The sequence below is a fragment of the Scylla paramamosain genome, chromosome 23, assembly GCF_035594125.1.
Source record: "Scylla paramamosain isolate STU-SP2022 chromosome 23, ASM3559412v1, whole genome shotgun sequence".
NCBI lineage: Eukaryota > Metazoa > Arthropoda > Malacostraca > Decapoda > Portunidae > Scylla > Scylla paramamosain.
The window spans coordinates 8,817,986-8,832,985 of NC_087173.1; the positions used below are offsets into that span (position 1 = coordinate 8,817,986).

General features: G+C 41.8%; 2 protein-coding genes across 2 annotated transcripts in view; both read left to right on the forward strand.

Annotated features, from left to right (window-relative positions):
- Nucleotides 1–1,002: 1,002 nt before the first annotated feature.
- On the forward strand, nucleotides 1,003–5,978 carry LOC135112111 (uncharacterized). The gene is made up of 6 exons (XM_064026100.1): nucleotides 1,003–1,348; nucleotides 1,934–2,034; nucleotides 4,039–4,220; nucleotides 4,410–4,511; nucleotides 4,829–4,905; nucleotides 5,082–5,978. Exons 1-6 carry the CDS (start codon nucleotides 1,008–1,010, stop codon nucleotides 5,386–5,388), a joined length of 1,110 nt encoding a protein of 369 aa, XP_063882170.1. The 5' UTR covers nucleotides 1,003–1,007; the 3' UTR covers nucleotides 5,389–5,978.
- The window catches only part of LOC135112442 (glutamate receptor ionotropic, delta-1-like), a 9,880-nt gene continuing 429 nt past the window's right edge, over nucleotides 5,550–15,000 (forward strand). The window contains 11 exon segments of the mRNA XM_064026903.1: nucleotides 5,550–5,583; nucleotides 5,775–5,844; nucleotides 6,072–6,127; nucleotides 6,130–6,198; nucleotides 7,629–7,750; nucleotides 8,337–8,565; nucleotides 8,949–9,094; nucleotides 9,615–9,713; nucleotides 10,308–10,474; nucleotides 14,081–14,222; nucleotides 14,771–15,000. The exon segment at nucleotides 14,771–15,000 is cut by the window's right edge and continues 429 nt beyond it. Coding sequence (XP_063882973.1) covers nucleotides 5,550–5,583; nucleotides 5,775–5,844; nucleotides 6,072–6,127; nucleotides 6,130–6,198; nucleotides 7,629–7,750; nucleotides 8,337–8,565; nucleotides 8,949–9,094; nucleotides 9,615–9,713; nucleotides 10,308–10,474; nucleotides 14,081–14,222; nucleotides 14,771–14,932 — 1,296 coding nt within the window. The 3' untranslated portion in view covers nucleotides 14,933–15,000.

Sequence of the window (15,000 nt, forward strand, 5' to 3'; positions counted from 1 at the left end):
CGTTTAGAGCAATCACTTGTAGCTTGTAGTGCTCGTAGTGGACATAACACCTACTGAGGGTCTCAATTGTGTGCGCTTGCGGCCCAAACTGAAATGGAGTGTTTGCGAAGCTGTTATGTACGAGGTGCTTATGTTAGGCTTCGATTTACAGAGCGGGAAGGGAAAGTTTGGTGACACACGGCTTGGGGGCAGGTGAGGAGGAGGTGAGGAGGAGGTGAGGAGGTAAGGGGACTTGTTGACAGCTAGGAATTGAAAGAAAAAGGATAGGAATGAAAATATGAATATTATCAGTTGAAATTAGTTGAGATTTGACGTTGAAGAGGTGAGGAAGAGGCGACGAAGAGGTGAGGAGGTGAGGAAGTGGTGAGGAGACTTGATGACGGCTGGGAATTCAGAGAAAAAGCACAGGAAAGGCTATACGGTTAAGTGCAGTTGAAATTAATAAAGGTGTGACAGTGAGGAGGTAAGTAGGAGATAAGGAGGCAGCGACGAGATCTTGAGACGGCTGGGAATTGAGAGAAAAACCACAGCGAAGGAAATGCGGCTATGATCAGCTGAAATTATTTGAGATTTGACATCGAAACGTTTAAAAAATACGTAACTGACAACTAACGCTAAGGACTTTGCTTATATCACACTTTTCATGTATATATTACGTCTGTTAAATACGTCTTAAATATCCTGAGAGGTTCTGACTACCCAATTGTTAACTTTGCTGTAAATAGTGCTTTAAAAAATACTCTTAACTTACAGTGCACTTCCTGTATCCATTACGTCTCATAAATATCTTAAGTATCCTGAAAAGTTTTGATTACTCGATTGCTCGCTTTGCTGTCAATAGTGCCCTCGCAAAATACTCTTTACTTGCGCCACACTATTCACATCACGCTGAAGTACACGCCAGAGCAGCCAAAGAGTTAAGAGGCAATATTAATGCTACTTAGAAAGAAAGAGTTACAATTTTAAATTAATCTCATATCTTATCTCTTTCAACAGCCTGGCTTCCGATGGTTCATGCCGCCTCACAGCCACACCTGCCTTCTAACATACCTAAACCTTCTTCCTCCCGTACACCTGTCCCTCACACACCTGACCTACCTCCGCTTCTCACTCATTCCGAAACACCTGACCTTCTCACCTCCTACACACACGTCTCTCACCAACACCTAATCTCTCTCCCACCTGTCTTGCGCGCCTCACACACATCTGGCACTCCTTTACACCTGTCCCCCGCAGCCGCCTCACCTGTGCACTCCAACACTCGCGCCCGGAGTCTAATTGCAAGGGAAACAAGGGCAACAACACTCCCGCAGCCTCACGTCATTCACTCATCAACTAACAGCCACGCGTGAGTAACTTCGCTTGTCTGTCCCTAACTATACGACGAAGCTTTGGGAATATTAAAAAAAAGTGAGGAAAAAAGAAAAAAAAAAAAAACAGAGGGAGTGAAGCTAATGAGGGAAATGTTAGTTTGTTAGATATTTAGGGGAAAAAACTCCTCAGTGACTTAATAAGGGGATAGTTAGTTCGATAGTTAGACTGTTGGTTAATTGGTTGTTTGCTTACTTGTTATTGCAGAATTAAGTACTAGTTAGGAATGATATAGGTAGTTAGTTGCTTAGTTGTTTAATTAGTTGGTTAGCTTGTAATTTGACGAAGGTTTCATTAGTAGTTAGTTAGCTGGCAAGTTACTTTATTGACCACGTAATGAAGCATACACAATGAGTTAACGAGAACACAGTTAGATAGTTAGTTAGTAAATTTGTTAGTCAGTTAGTTGGTTAGTTAAATTATGCCTCATTTAAATACCACAAAATCAAGTATCAGCAAAACACACACACACACACACACACACACACACACACACACACAAACAAGCACAACAAACTCCCCCATACTCAATGCAAAAGGACAACCATTTCGAGTGTTTCAGAAGCAGCGGCGCCTCTCCCCTCCCTGCCCTCCTGGCGTGGGTGTGGCGCCGGGCCTCTCCCCCCACCTCCCTCCTGCTCCTCTTCGATCACACAGCGCAAGGTAACCCTCACTCTCCTCATACGCGTCGTCTTTCCTTATAACATGCTAATTGAGGGATAGGAGGAGTATGAGAGAGAGAGAGAGAGAGAGAGAGAGAGAGAGAGAGAGAGAGAGAGAGAGAGAGAATTATTTGTATATATATATATTACTTTCTTCCTTGGTGGTTATTTTTCTTCTTTTAGAGAGAGAGAGAGAGAGAGAGAGAGAGAGAGAGAGAGAGAGAGAGAGAGAGAGAGAGAGAGAGAGAGAGAGAGAGAGAGAGCGATTTGTAAATATTAGACTTTCTTCCGTTTTTTTTTTCTTTTTTTCTTCGGTATCAGCAAAATAGCGACCTTGTTTTCTGTCCTTTTGTTTCCCTGGGGCTGCTCATCTTTCTTTTTCACTTCCTTTTTTTTTTTTTCGGTGCCGGCAAAGTAACTATAATTTTCTTCCATGTTTTTTCCCCTTACCCAGTTTCCCTCACGCATAAGAAAAACGTATACTGTTATCATCATTATTATTGTTACTATTATTTATTCGTATTACCATTATCAAGAACACAAGGGAAGCTGCAGGTTTCTGAGCAATTTAACCCTTTTGACACCTATTTGGTACAGCTTTCATTAATCACGAACCACTCTGAGATACTTCGTTTCGTTCCACGCCACGTTTAAATATTACATAGGTTAGGCACTGGAAAGGTCTTTTAATCCATCTTTTAATTCCTGTAGGCTTTTGTGAGACTTTATACTGTCTTTGTATTGCTGTGAATTGTTAGATACCGGAGTGAAAGGGGTAATTATATAATGTACTTCTACCTCACTTGTCTCTGTTCATAATTTGTATAATATTCTCATAAAACTCCCTTTTAATTCAGCTCTGTTGACCTGATAACGGAGACTATTGCCCTCATCTCCCGCCCTACTGGAGAAGTAAATTATTCCTTTCTCCATTCTAAATCCACCTTCATCAAGCCTGACTCCATTACTTCTCGTCCCATTTTCATTACCAACCCTAAGGAGCTTGTCTGTATCTCTCCTTTTAATTGCCTATTGCTACTTGTATACATAAATGAGGTGGTGGTGGCGCTGGTGGTAGTAGTAGTAGTAGTAGTAGTAAAAGAGAAAGAGAAAATTGGACAAGACAAGGTAAAGGAAATGAAAAGAAAGAAAAGAAAGAAGGAAAATTAAAAGAAACGCACGGAATCGAACGAAAGAGAATGGAATGATAGAAACGAAAATTAGAGGTAAAGAAAATCAAATCATATGAAAAGAAAGGGAGGTAGTAAAAATAGCAGCGGTAGTAATAGTAGTAGGTGATGGTGGCGGCGACGGTGGTGGTGGTGGCAATGGTGGTAGTGATAGGAGAAGCATATTAAAAACTAGAGTATCGTTAAACAAAAACTAGGAAGACTAATTGTAGCAACGGAAAGTATCGTATCCAGAGACAGTATAGTTTATTTTCCGCTGTAAAAAATCTTTCGCAAATATTATTCCTTCCTTTATTTTCATCTACTTTTTTTTTTTAATTCATCTGGCACGTGTGAGTTCGCTGCAATATGAGTCGCGAGAGGAAATTCCAATGTGTCAGAAGAGACGAGACAATTTTATAAAAGTTCCATAATTTTTTACGATATCTTATTCATTTATTTCCCCCCCCCCTCCAGCGTGATATATTTCAGGTCTTATCAAAATTAACATCGGGTCTACATGAAGTAATAACACTAATGGGAGGACGTGAGTGAAGGGGAGGGGAGGAAACATAAATATCAACTATAAATCACAGGTAAACACGGCAGAATGTGCAGTACAAATCCACTACACACTCACACACACACACACACACACACACACACACGTCAGCACAATATTTATTTCCCCCAAAACTCACTCAAACAAACAAACTCGCTCAAAAATCCACCTGCCTAACAACAAATAAAATCAAAACATCACCGCCAGTAACAAACACACACACACACACACACACACACACACACAGTCATTGTAAGTCCCACCTCTGCTTCAGGCACGGGGACGCTGCATGAGGTGGTGAGGGAGGAATCCTGGGGGTCCTTATGGCTTCTAGGATACACGAAGGACCTCACGCCACTGAAAAACATCCTACTCAAGCGTTCCTTCTCCCTGCCTCCGTCCACTACCGTCCTTCTTCTCTGCTCCTCAACCAACGCCTCCTCCGTTTTCTCTTTCGTGAGTGACAGAAAACGTATATAAAGTTACTTGATTTTCCTTTTTTTTGTATTCGCCAGTTAGGAATTATTACTGAAATCAAGTCAAGGTCTCTCTCTGTGTGTGTGTGTGTGTGTGTGTGTGTGTGTGTGTGTGTTCATACTGTATATTTACTTTTTTTCTTTCCCTTCTTTTCCCTTGTGGCGTCAGGTAAAGGAGCACAACTTGGAGTCTCCTGGTGTGTGGTGGCTGGTGATCGCTGAGTCAGACATCTCGTGGCAGCTAGAGGGCGTTCTCCGTGAGGGTAGCCAGGTATGCACTCCGGGTCACGACACTTAAACATTTCACCACTTTAACAATTTACTTGTTTTGTCGTTATGGAAGAAAACTCATGTTGACGGTGTGTGAATAAGCTGACAAACAGCCGATTTTTAAGATAGATAGATAGGCATACAAATAGATAAACAGACAGACAAACAAACAGACACACAAACAAATGAATAACGCATTTTGATCATCACTGCTGTTACTAATACTGTCATTGTTTTGAAGATTATGCCGAGTGAACTTTTTTTTTTCTTTCCCTTTCCTTATTTATTTATTTTTCTTTCTTTTCCTCCGTGCTGCAGGTCGTGTTGGCGGTGCGCAGATCCCCCTCGCTCTACGAATTGCTGGTGGTCAAGATGGATACTGACGGCCGGTCCAGGTAAGCAAATCGTGACTTATACGCCCCGCCTCGTGTGTGTGTGTGTGTGTGTGTATTAGTGAGGGAAGCAAATATGAAAAGAGAAAGAAGTACGTGGAATAAGATAGACAAGTAATTACGAATAAATAACAAACACAATATCAAACCACGCACCTCACTCTGTCTCATCCCTAAAGATTCGTGATAGGAGCTTACTGGGACTGGGAACTCAATACTGATATCCCTGAGAGACGCCCTGAGACACCCACCCATGAGCCCCTGACACCTAACCTGCTCCAAGTGTACCGGGACTTCGGGGGACGGCGCCTGGTGATGGCTACGAAGCAAAACATGCCTTTCGTCGGCCTCAAGGAAAAGCAAGACAAACATCTGGTGGCGAACTCAGGGATCGACGTTAGGATAATGGAAGCACTTGGCCAGCAACTCAACTTTACGTGCGTGGCGAAGTGGGAATGGGTTAGGAATGGGATTGGAATGGATTAAGAGTGGGAATTAGAATAGATCAGGTACTTTGGTGGTACTTTGTTCTCTGTCCGCGGTGGCTTGGGGAGGGACAGAGGCGAGGGCAATGAGGGAGTGATGCGCTCTTGTTGTCGTAATGAACGTGGTGTTACTAGGATTTATGAGGCGCTAATGAGGGATTTATGCCCCGCTGTGATAGAGGAAGTAATTGTGAGCGTGAGTTATTCCTAGCCACTCATTATAGTGGTGTTTGTTATTTGTGTTTTTTTTTTCTGGGGTCCTGTTATTGTTTCTTATTATTAGTAGGTGTTTTCTGGTGTTTGTCAGAGTTACCTGCTCCTGTACGGCTGCTAATTCACACCTGCCTCACCTTTACCTGTGTGGTTACTAATTTACATGTGCCTCAGCTGTCTCTGACCCTGGACAATATTCTGAAACTCTTCTGCGCCTCACCTCCACTACATTCAAAAGGCTCTGGTTGAAGTGACACGGGTTTTTAAGGATGTCTTTACGGTTCTAGTGACAGATTAACAAGATTTCTACATTATTAAAAGGAGAAACACTCTTGAGAACCCGGCTAATCATCTCTGTGGCCTTTGAAAATAGTCGTGGTGAGAGAGCAAAGTGTTTCAGAATACAGGGCCTCTGCCTTTACCTGTCCCTGCTAATTTACACCTGGTTCACGTGTCCCCTCGTGGCCGCAGGTTCCAGGTGCTGACCCCTCCGGACGGGCAGTGGGGCGGGCCACTTCCAGACGGCAACGTGTCGGGATCATCGGGCAGGTGGCGAGGCGGGAAGCTCACCTGGCCATTTGCGAAATTACCATCACAGGTGAGACGATTTTCTGGTGCGAGTAAGGGGGAGAGAGGGGGGGAAAAGGAGGAAGAGAAGAGCCACTGGGAGGAGGGTGGAGGGGAGGGTAGAGCAGAGGGAGAGGAAGGGTAGTGAACGGTATGATTGGGAAAGGAAGGAATAGGAAAATAGAGGAGGGTATGGGAGGAGAAAGGAGGGATAGGAAAGAGGAGGATAAGAAGGGTAAAGGATATGGGAGGAGAGAAGAAGAGAGGAATAGTAAGGGTAGAGATGGGTAGAGATGGGAAAGAAAACACAAATGCACACGAAAAAGGACAAACAGAAAAGAAATTAAAGTGAAGGAATGTTTAGGTGAAAAAATAGAATAATGAAAAAGAAAGGAAGAGAAGAGAAGGGAAGGGAAGGGAAAGGAAAAGGGAGACAAAAAGAGAAAAAGGGAGGGTAAGGTAAGGGAAGGGAAGGGAAGGGAAGGGAAGGGAAGGAAAGGGAAGAAAGAGGAAGGAAAGGAAAGAGAAGGGAAGGGAAAGGAAGGGAAGGGAAAGGAAGGGAAGGGCACAACAGTATAGGTGTGTCAGATCCCTTCTGCCACACGCTTTGAGCACACTCCATGATAATCGCTCTAAATAATATATAACGGTAATTGAATGAATGAATAAATAACTTGATGAAATGAATAAATTAAATTAATCAATAGACAAATACGCCATTTTTTTCATATCCGCCTGTCACCTTCTTCCGCGATATTTATCTATTTCTGTCTCTGTTTCTTACGTGTTACCTGTCTTTTTATCATAATTATGCACCTTTACTTATAATACATTATAATATACATCTTAACAACATTTATATTTCTTTCTCCATCATATTATCTTATTTCTGTCTATCATACATCATCTTTTTTATCATAACTATGCACCTTTACTAATATCAAATTATAATATACACCTTGACAACATATACATTTATTTTTACCACATGTATATCTATCATAATTCCCTTCCCTTCCTTTCCTGTCTCCTCCCTTACCTTTCTCTTCCTTCGTGCTGTATACTGTGAATCTACACCTTCCTGTCTACAGAATATATATTAGTATGCTTAGACTTGACAAAAAGAGAGGGAATGGGAGAGGGAATGCTGCTAGTACTGAACATTTACAGGGACTGCCACGTGTAGGCCTGATGGCTTCTTGCAGCTTCTCTTATTTTCTTAGGTTCTGTACAACTTCCTAATATTTGTATGCTCAGACCCGGACATGTGTGAATGCGTCAGCCAAATTCAAAGTTACGATATCTTTTTGCACTGATACTGAAGGACACTGAAGGACACTGAAGGACACGCCACTGATACGTCACTGATGTGTGTGAATGGGCTGTGCATCTTCGCTTTCCTCTGCAGTCTAAAATTTTGGGTGGACAAGCCCTTCTCACACATTTTCTATTCCATTCAAGGGAGCAGAGAGACAGTAGTGGACTTCACCTCGCCCTACTACCTCGAGGCCACCACCATGGTCTCCCCCGCCCCGGCACTCAGAAGCAGGATATTCGCGATCTTCTCCCCCTTCACCTATCAAGTTAGTGGCCCAGTGGCTCAGTGGGTTACGTAAGTGTTTTTTTATATGTGTAAGACGGACACTGGCCAAAGGCAACAAAGAGAGAGAGAGAGAGAGAGAGAGAGAGAGAGAGAGAGAGAGAGAGAGAGAGAGAGAGAGAGAGAGAGAGAGAGAGAGAGAGAGAGAGAGAGAGAGAGAGAGAGAGAAAGTCCGCTAAAAATGCCAGTCACAAAAGAAAGATCAAGAGGATCATCCAAAATTAGAGGATAAGTGTCTTGAAATCTCCGTCTTGAGAGAGTTCATGTCATAGGAAAGACGAAATAAAGAGACAGGCAGGGCGTTCCGGATAAAAATAAAATAAATAATAATAATAGTTGTAGTAGTCAATATTAAAAATAAAAAAAATCACCACTTGTCTTGCAAGGAAAAAAAAACATTGTGTTAGGTAAAAAAAAAGAAAAGAGCTCTTGTTTTTGGAAAAAGGAAAAGTATAAGGAAAAGTCCAAGAATACTGACGTTTTCTTGTAATTTCCCTTATTTTCTTATGTTCTTATGTATTATCACCACCACCACCACCACCACCAATCTCACCTGCGCCTTCCCTCAGGTGTGGGTGTGCATCGCCGCGGCCACGCTAGCAGTAGGTCCTGTGGCTTTCATCCTTGCTACCTTGATGGACGCCTATGTCTCGCCGCTTCCCTCCCGCCGCGGCCCCCACGAATACTCCTTCCACATGTTCCGCAACCTGGTGGTGCAGACGAACCTCATCAAGACCTCGGAGTTGCCACATCGCATCCTCTTTATCTCGTGGATCCTGTTTTGTTTCTACGTGTGTGGTGAGAGAGAGAGAGAGAGAGAGAGAGAGAGAGAGAGAGAGAGAGAGAGAGAGAGAGAGAGAGAGAGAGAGAGAGAGAGAGAGAGAGAGAGAGAGAGAGAGAGAAAACACACAGACAAAACAATCAAACAAAAAGACAAAGACACACACGAAGAGAAAGGGAGAGAGAGAAGCGGATAATGAACACAAAGACTAACCCCCCCCCCCAAAAAAAAAAAGAGTTAGAGAGAGAGAGAAAGAAATAAAGAGAGAGGAAAAGTAAGATAAAGAAAAGCGCATCTTTCCAAATCTTCTTATGGAACAAAAAGTTACAAACTCACTGATTCTGATCCGCCTCTCACTGTCCTCCCCCACCCCTCTCTCTCACTCTCCTTTCACCATCAGCTCTCTACTCGGGGACCTTGACGGCGGTGTTGGCGGCGCCCTCCTATGAGCCTACGGTGGACAGCCTTCAGGACCTGCCCCGCGCCGTTCGCCAAGGATACACGCTGGGGATGATAAAAGATACGAGCATGATGTTTTTGTTCAAGGTGAGGGAAGGGATGAGTGAATATGACAAGTGGGCGTTGTGTGGGATAGTGGGAATGGGAGGGAGGAAGAGGAAAGGGTAGGGAAGGAGGTATGGGAGGGAGAAGAAAGGATAGAGAGGGAGGAATGGGAGGGAGAAAGGGTAGTTAGGGAGGGAGGGAGAGGGTAGGGAGGGAAGAAGGGAGGGATTGGGGTGAGGAAGGGAAGGAGAAAGAAAGAAAAACGAAAGAAATATAAAAAAGCAGACAAAAAAATAGACAGACAGACAAGGAAACAAACAGAGAGAGAGAGAGAGAGAGAGAGAGAGAGAGAGAGAGAGAGAGAGAGAGAGAGAGAGAGAGAGAGAGAGAGAGAGAGATTCAAGGTGAAATTCAAACTAGAAAAACAAATTAAAAAGAGAAAAAACACAATTACCGAGAGAGAGAGAGAGAGAGAGAGAGAGAGAGAGAGAGAGAGAGAGAGAGAGAGAGAGAGAGAGAGAGAGAGCTGGTGGGGGAGGCAAAAGGGTGAGTCTCGTTGCAGGAAGCGAAGGAAGGAATCTACCGCGAGGTGTGGCAACTTTTCGATCACAGCGCCGAGTCCCAGAGCTTCTTCAGGGACCCTTTCTCAGGTTTCGATAAGGTATGTGGAGAATCTGACCCCTTTTAGCTTTGATCTTATTGTAGTCTCACTTATCTGCATCTTTTTTATAATCCCACATAATTTCACTGTTTTCAGTTTCTTTTATAATCTCGCTAATTTGGGTTCTTTATAATTTCGCTAATTTGAATCCAATCGCACTTCTTTGGATAATTTATAATCTCATTAAAAAGTAATAAATAAACACTTCATGAGCAAAGCAACACATTATAATCATTATTTTCATGAATATTTACACTTGTTGACATGCAAGATAAAAATTATGAAAAAAAAATTGTAAAAAAAAGCAGCAACGTAGAAATAGAGCATCAAAACAACTCATTATCATTACTTTCATACGGATTCTTACTTACTAAAATATAAAACTCATCAAAAACTACGAAGAACAGCGTAAAATTCAAAATAACGTAATAACAAACATTACAACTTTCAGATTTTTAATAAGATACAAAACTCATAAAAAAAAAACTAAGCATAACTGAGTGAATAACTAAAAATTTTAAAAAATCACAGAAAATGCTTGAAAACTTAAAATAACAACGCATAAACAGAAGGTCACTCACGGCCTCCCCACAGATCCTTCAGAGGCGGTTGGTGATGTTCTTCCCGTCCCTGAATGGCGAGTTGCAGGCCATCTACAGAGGGCGCCAACGCTACTACTTCGCGCCCCACCACTTCTACCCGCAGGCGTATGGCATGGCGTGCTTCAGGGGCGCTCCTTTCCTGGCCAAGTTCAGTCAGATGTGAGTACCAGTAGAAATTAGGCCCCGTATTAAAAATGTTCTGATTTCTCACCACGACTATTTTCAAAGGCTACAGAGATGATCAGCCGGGTTCTCGATACTGTTTTTCCTTGTAGCAATGTAGGTATCTTGTTAATATGTCACTGTATCTGTAAAACACCATCAAAAAACTGTCTTTTGAGAGTAGCGGAGGTGCGGCGCAAAAGCGTCTAAGAAGACTAACCATTTCTTGCAGCTTCCCTTGCACTAATCCTTCGTGAATTTTGAGGCTTAGTTAAATAGCGTGGTGAGATTTGAGAGTGAGATTTTGAAAGGCTTAAATGCAATACTCTTTTCTGAGTAATAGGTGAAATATTGAAGCGCAAGTTCTGGGTATAACAATATAATTCAGCAGAAGAAATCGAGTGATTCAAATCTTTTGGTGTCTATTTTTTTTTTTTTCATTATTATTATTTGTTTTTTGTTTTACTTTTATGATAACTTAATCCTAAACGTATCAGTGTAAACTTTCCATTGGACCTTTTCACGTGGCCCTTATTTGAGTAAACTTTTTTGTCAGTAGATCTCTTACATACTTTTTTGTTGCCCTAAATAACAAACGAAATAAAAACGAAATAAATAAAAACGAAAAAAAAAAAATCATGAACTCTATAACAGCAGTGCTTTCTCCTCCATTAGTGAGAAGGAACTAGTTTGAATTAACCTTCCTGGGACGAAGAGGGAGGTGCAGAAGAAAGGAACCGTGAGCAATGTCATCTTCATGTTGTGTCTGTTAATTAGCACACAGGAATTGCTTCTAGGCGAAGGAGAAGGAGGAGGAGGAGGAGAGGAGAATAGTAGTAGTAGTAGTAGTAGTAGTAGTAGTAGTAGTAGTCTGTGGTATCAGCCTATTAAAGGAGGAGGAGGACGAGGAGGAGGAGAAAGAAGAGAACTAAAGACTTATTAAAGGAAGAGGAGGGGGAGGAAGAAGAGGGGAATGGTATTAGTAGTAGCGGTCTGTGATATGACCTTATTAAGCTTATCAAAGATAGTAAGGAGAAGGAGGAGGAGGAGGAGAAGGAGGAGGAGGAGGAAGATGGAGAGGAGAGTAGTTGTAATAGTAGTAGTAGTAGTAGCAGTAGTAGTAGTAGTAGTAGTAGTAGTAGTAGTAATAGTAATAAAAGTAGTAGTAGTAGTAGTAGTAGTAGTAGTAGTAGTAGTAGTAGCATTCGGTGGGATGAGCTTATTAAATACTTATTAAGGATAGTAACCTGAGGACACAGTACCTATTTTAATTAAGCCCAGGTAATGAAACTTGCTGAGTGAACAACCACCCTCCACCCTCCACCTACCCCCCTCCACCTGCCCCCTCCACCTCACCCACGCAGCAAGAAAAAAAGTTTATTATTATTAATATTATTATCATTTGTATTGACTTTCACCACAATGCTTTTAAACTGCGGAGCCAAGAGAGAGAGAGAGAGAGAGAGAGAGAGAGAGAGAGAGAGAGAGAGAGAGAGAGAGAGAGAGAGAGAGAGAGAGAGAGTGAGCACTGTAATGATGAACTTTCCTTAATGACTTGATTACGAAGGCAAACACGGGAAGGAGAGAGGCGAGAGGGGGTAATATGCTTAATGAAGGAGAGAGAGAGAGAGAGAGAGAGAGAGAGAGAGAGAGAGAGAGAGAGAGAGAGAGAGAGAGAGAGAGAGAGAGAGAGAGAGAGAGAGAGAGACGGTGCAGGAAATGAAAAAGAGAGATAAAGAAACTGCATCGCTGTCAGTAAATCTTCATTAGCAGCATTAGCAGAGAGAGAGAGAGAGAGAGAGAGAGAGAGAGAGAGAGAGAGAGAGAGAGAGCGAGAGAGAGCGAGAGAGAGACAGTTGAGTTGAGCGGAGTTTCACAAAGTTAGTCATACCGTGAACGAGAGAGAGAGAGAGAGAGAGAGAGAGAGAGAGAGAGAGAGAGAGAGAGAGAGAGAGAGAGAGAGAGAGAATGTAGACAGAGTTTCTTGATACAGAACGACACAATCTAACATATTAAACCCAACTACTACTACTACCACCACCACCACCACCACCACCACCACTACAAATACTAATACTAAGAATACCAGATTACTTCCTAACATACAAACTGACAACCTAAACTAAGACAACACTGCTCTCTTATCTCCTCTTCTACTCGTCATTCCTTCCCGAAATATCTGACTGACTGCAGTGCCACGAAGACTGAGTAAGTGCCAGAATACAAAGGTTACTGACACTGCTAGGCAAGGGAAGGAGAGATAAGGGGAAAGAGAGATGAAAGGGGTTGGAAGAGAGAGAGAGAAGTTTAGGGGAGAAAGGCTTTATTTGGTTTAGTAGTCTCAAAGTTTTTTTTTCTTTTATTTTTTATAACTATTTCGTTTGATAAATGTTATAAGGGAATTTCTTGGTCAGGATTATTGTCCTGTTGTAATTGGCTGACTGTTTAGAGATGTTGTTGTTTGTTTGTTGTTTTTGTTGTTGTTGTTTGTTTGTTTGTTTGTTTGTTTGTTTGTTTGTTGTTGATGTTGTTTTATCATTATTATTATTATTATTATTATTATTATTATTATTATTATTATTATTATTATTACCATTATTATTATTATTTCTCTTCTTTGTTTCCCTTGTCTTTTTCTTTTTGTCTTCTTTGTTTTTATTCTTTTTCTTCTTCTCTCCTTCCTTGTCTTCTTCGTCTTCTTCTTCTTCTGTTTTCTTCTCCTTCTTCTTCTCCTTCTTCTTCTTCTTCTTCTGTGTTCTTCTTCTTCTTCTTCTTCTTCTTCTTCTTCTTCTTCTTCTTCTTCTTCTTCTTCTGTGTTCTTCTTCTTCTTCTATGTTCTTCTTCTTCTTCTTCTTCTTCTTCTTCTTCTTCTTCTTCTTCTGTGTTCTTCTTCTGTGTTCTTCTTCTTCTTCTTCTTCTTCTTCTTCTTCTTCTTCTTCATCTGTGTTCTTCTTCTGTGTTCTTCTTCTTCTTCTTCTTCTCCTTTTTTTCTTCTTCTGTGTTCTTCTTCTTCTTCTTCTTCTTCTTCTTCTTCTTCTTCTTGTGTTCTTCTTTTCTTCTTCTTCTTCTTCTTCTTTTCTCTCCTGCCTTGTCTTCTTTGTCTTTCTTCTTCTTTATTTTCTTTGTCTTCTCCTCCTCCTCCTCCTCCTCCCCATGTCACAAGGCTTTGCTCCCGTCAATATAAAGCTTGACATGGGAACTTTTAAAAATGAACCTCCCGTATCTGACTTCCCAGACTTTTAATTCACATTCCTCAAAGTTTGTGTTTTTTTTTTTTTTTTTTTAGAGCGCTGAACTTTTGATACCCTCGTGTTCGCGTCACATTTCTTCTAATTGTTTATCCTCTTTTTAGATTTAAGAGAATTTTAAAGGTGCGGGTCCTTCACTCTACGCTAAAACACTTTTCATGTTTTTTTTTAACCTTTTTCACGCTCTTTTCACGCTTCCTTAACCTTCGCTCGTTTTGTTTTGCTTTTTTTCTCTCACTCTTTTTTTTTTTTTTTCTCGGGTTCGGTTCGGTTAAGTTAGGTTAGCTTAGGTTTTCAAAATCCACTTCACTCTACATACCTCGCTTCAGTTGGCCACTTTCTTCCATCCGGCCAGGCTGAGGTGGATGACGGAGGGTGGACTCGTGCTGCACTGGAGGCGGGAGGTGATGGATGAAGAGTCCACATCGACGCCCTCCACCTTCCAGGGACACACTGAGGAAAGGTGGTCCACTGCTATCAACCTGAAGCACTGCCAGGTGTGTGTGTGTGTGTGTGTGTGTAACCGTAACTGTGGTCAATATATTACCTATCTATCTATCTATCTATTTATCTTTTTATCTTCTTATCTACCTGTGTGTGTGTGTGTGTGTGTGTGTGTGTGTGTATGTGTGTGTGTGTGTGTGTGTACTTAGTTATATATTATCTACTTACATTTTTCAAGATGGTTGTTCCTGTAGCCTTTCCTCGTGTGTTTGTGTGTGTGTCTGTTGACCCTCAGTGTTGTGTGTGTTCATATACTGCTTCACTGTTTCGAATCATTATCTCGACTTCCTCTCTCATGAAGCACTGAAGTTAGGAATGCTGAGTATGGATAACTTAAACAGCTCAGATAAAACAAATGACGACTAAGAAAGAACACTGATGAAATAAATAACTCAAACAACTTAGATAACTTAGGGAGACAAATAATGTAGAAAAAAAAAAATGACAACTGAAACACACAACTTAAACTGGTAACAGAAAACGGAGCAGGAAAAGTAAATACGTTGCGAGGCGTTATCTTTTATCTTTCTTATCACTGCAGGCTGCTTTCTTCCTCCTGCTGCTGGGGCTGGCGGTGGGGGGCGTGGTGCTGGTAGGGGAGGTGATTCTGGCCTCCTACGGCACCTGCAGGCACGGCTCCTCCACCTGGGTCACTGCCGCAGGTGAGAAAGCAGGTGAGGACAGAGTTGCTACAGGTGTTTAGGTGTTCAGGTGTTACGCTTTAACCTTCCTATTGCTTTCATCTCGTTTTTCTTTTTTTTCGTGAGTGAT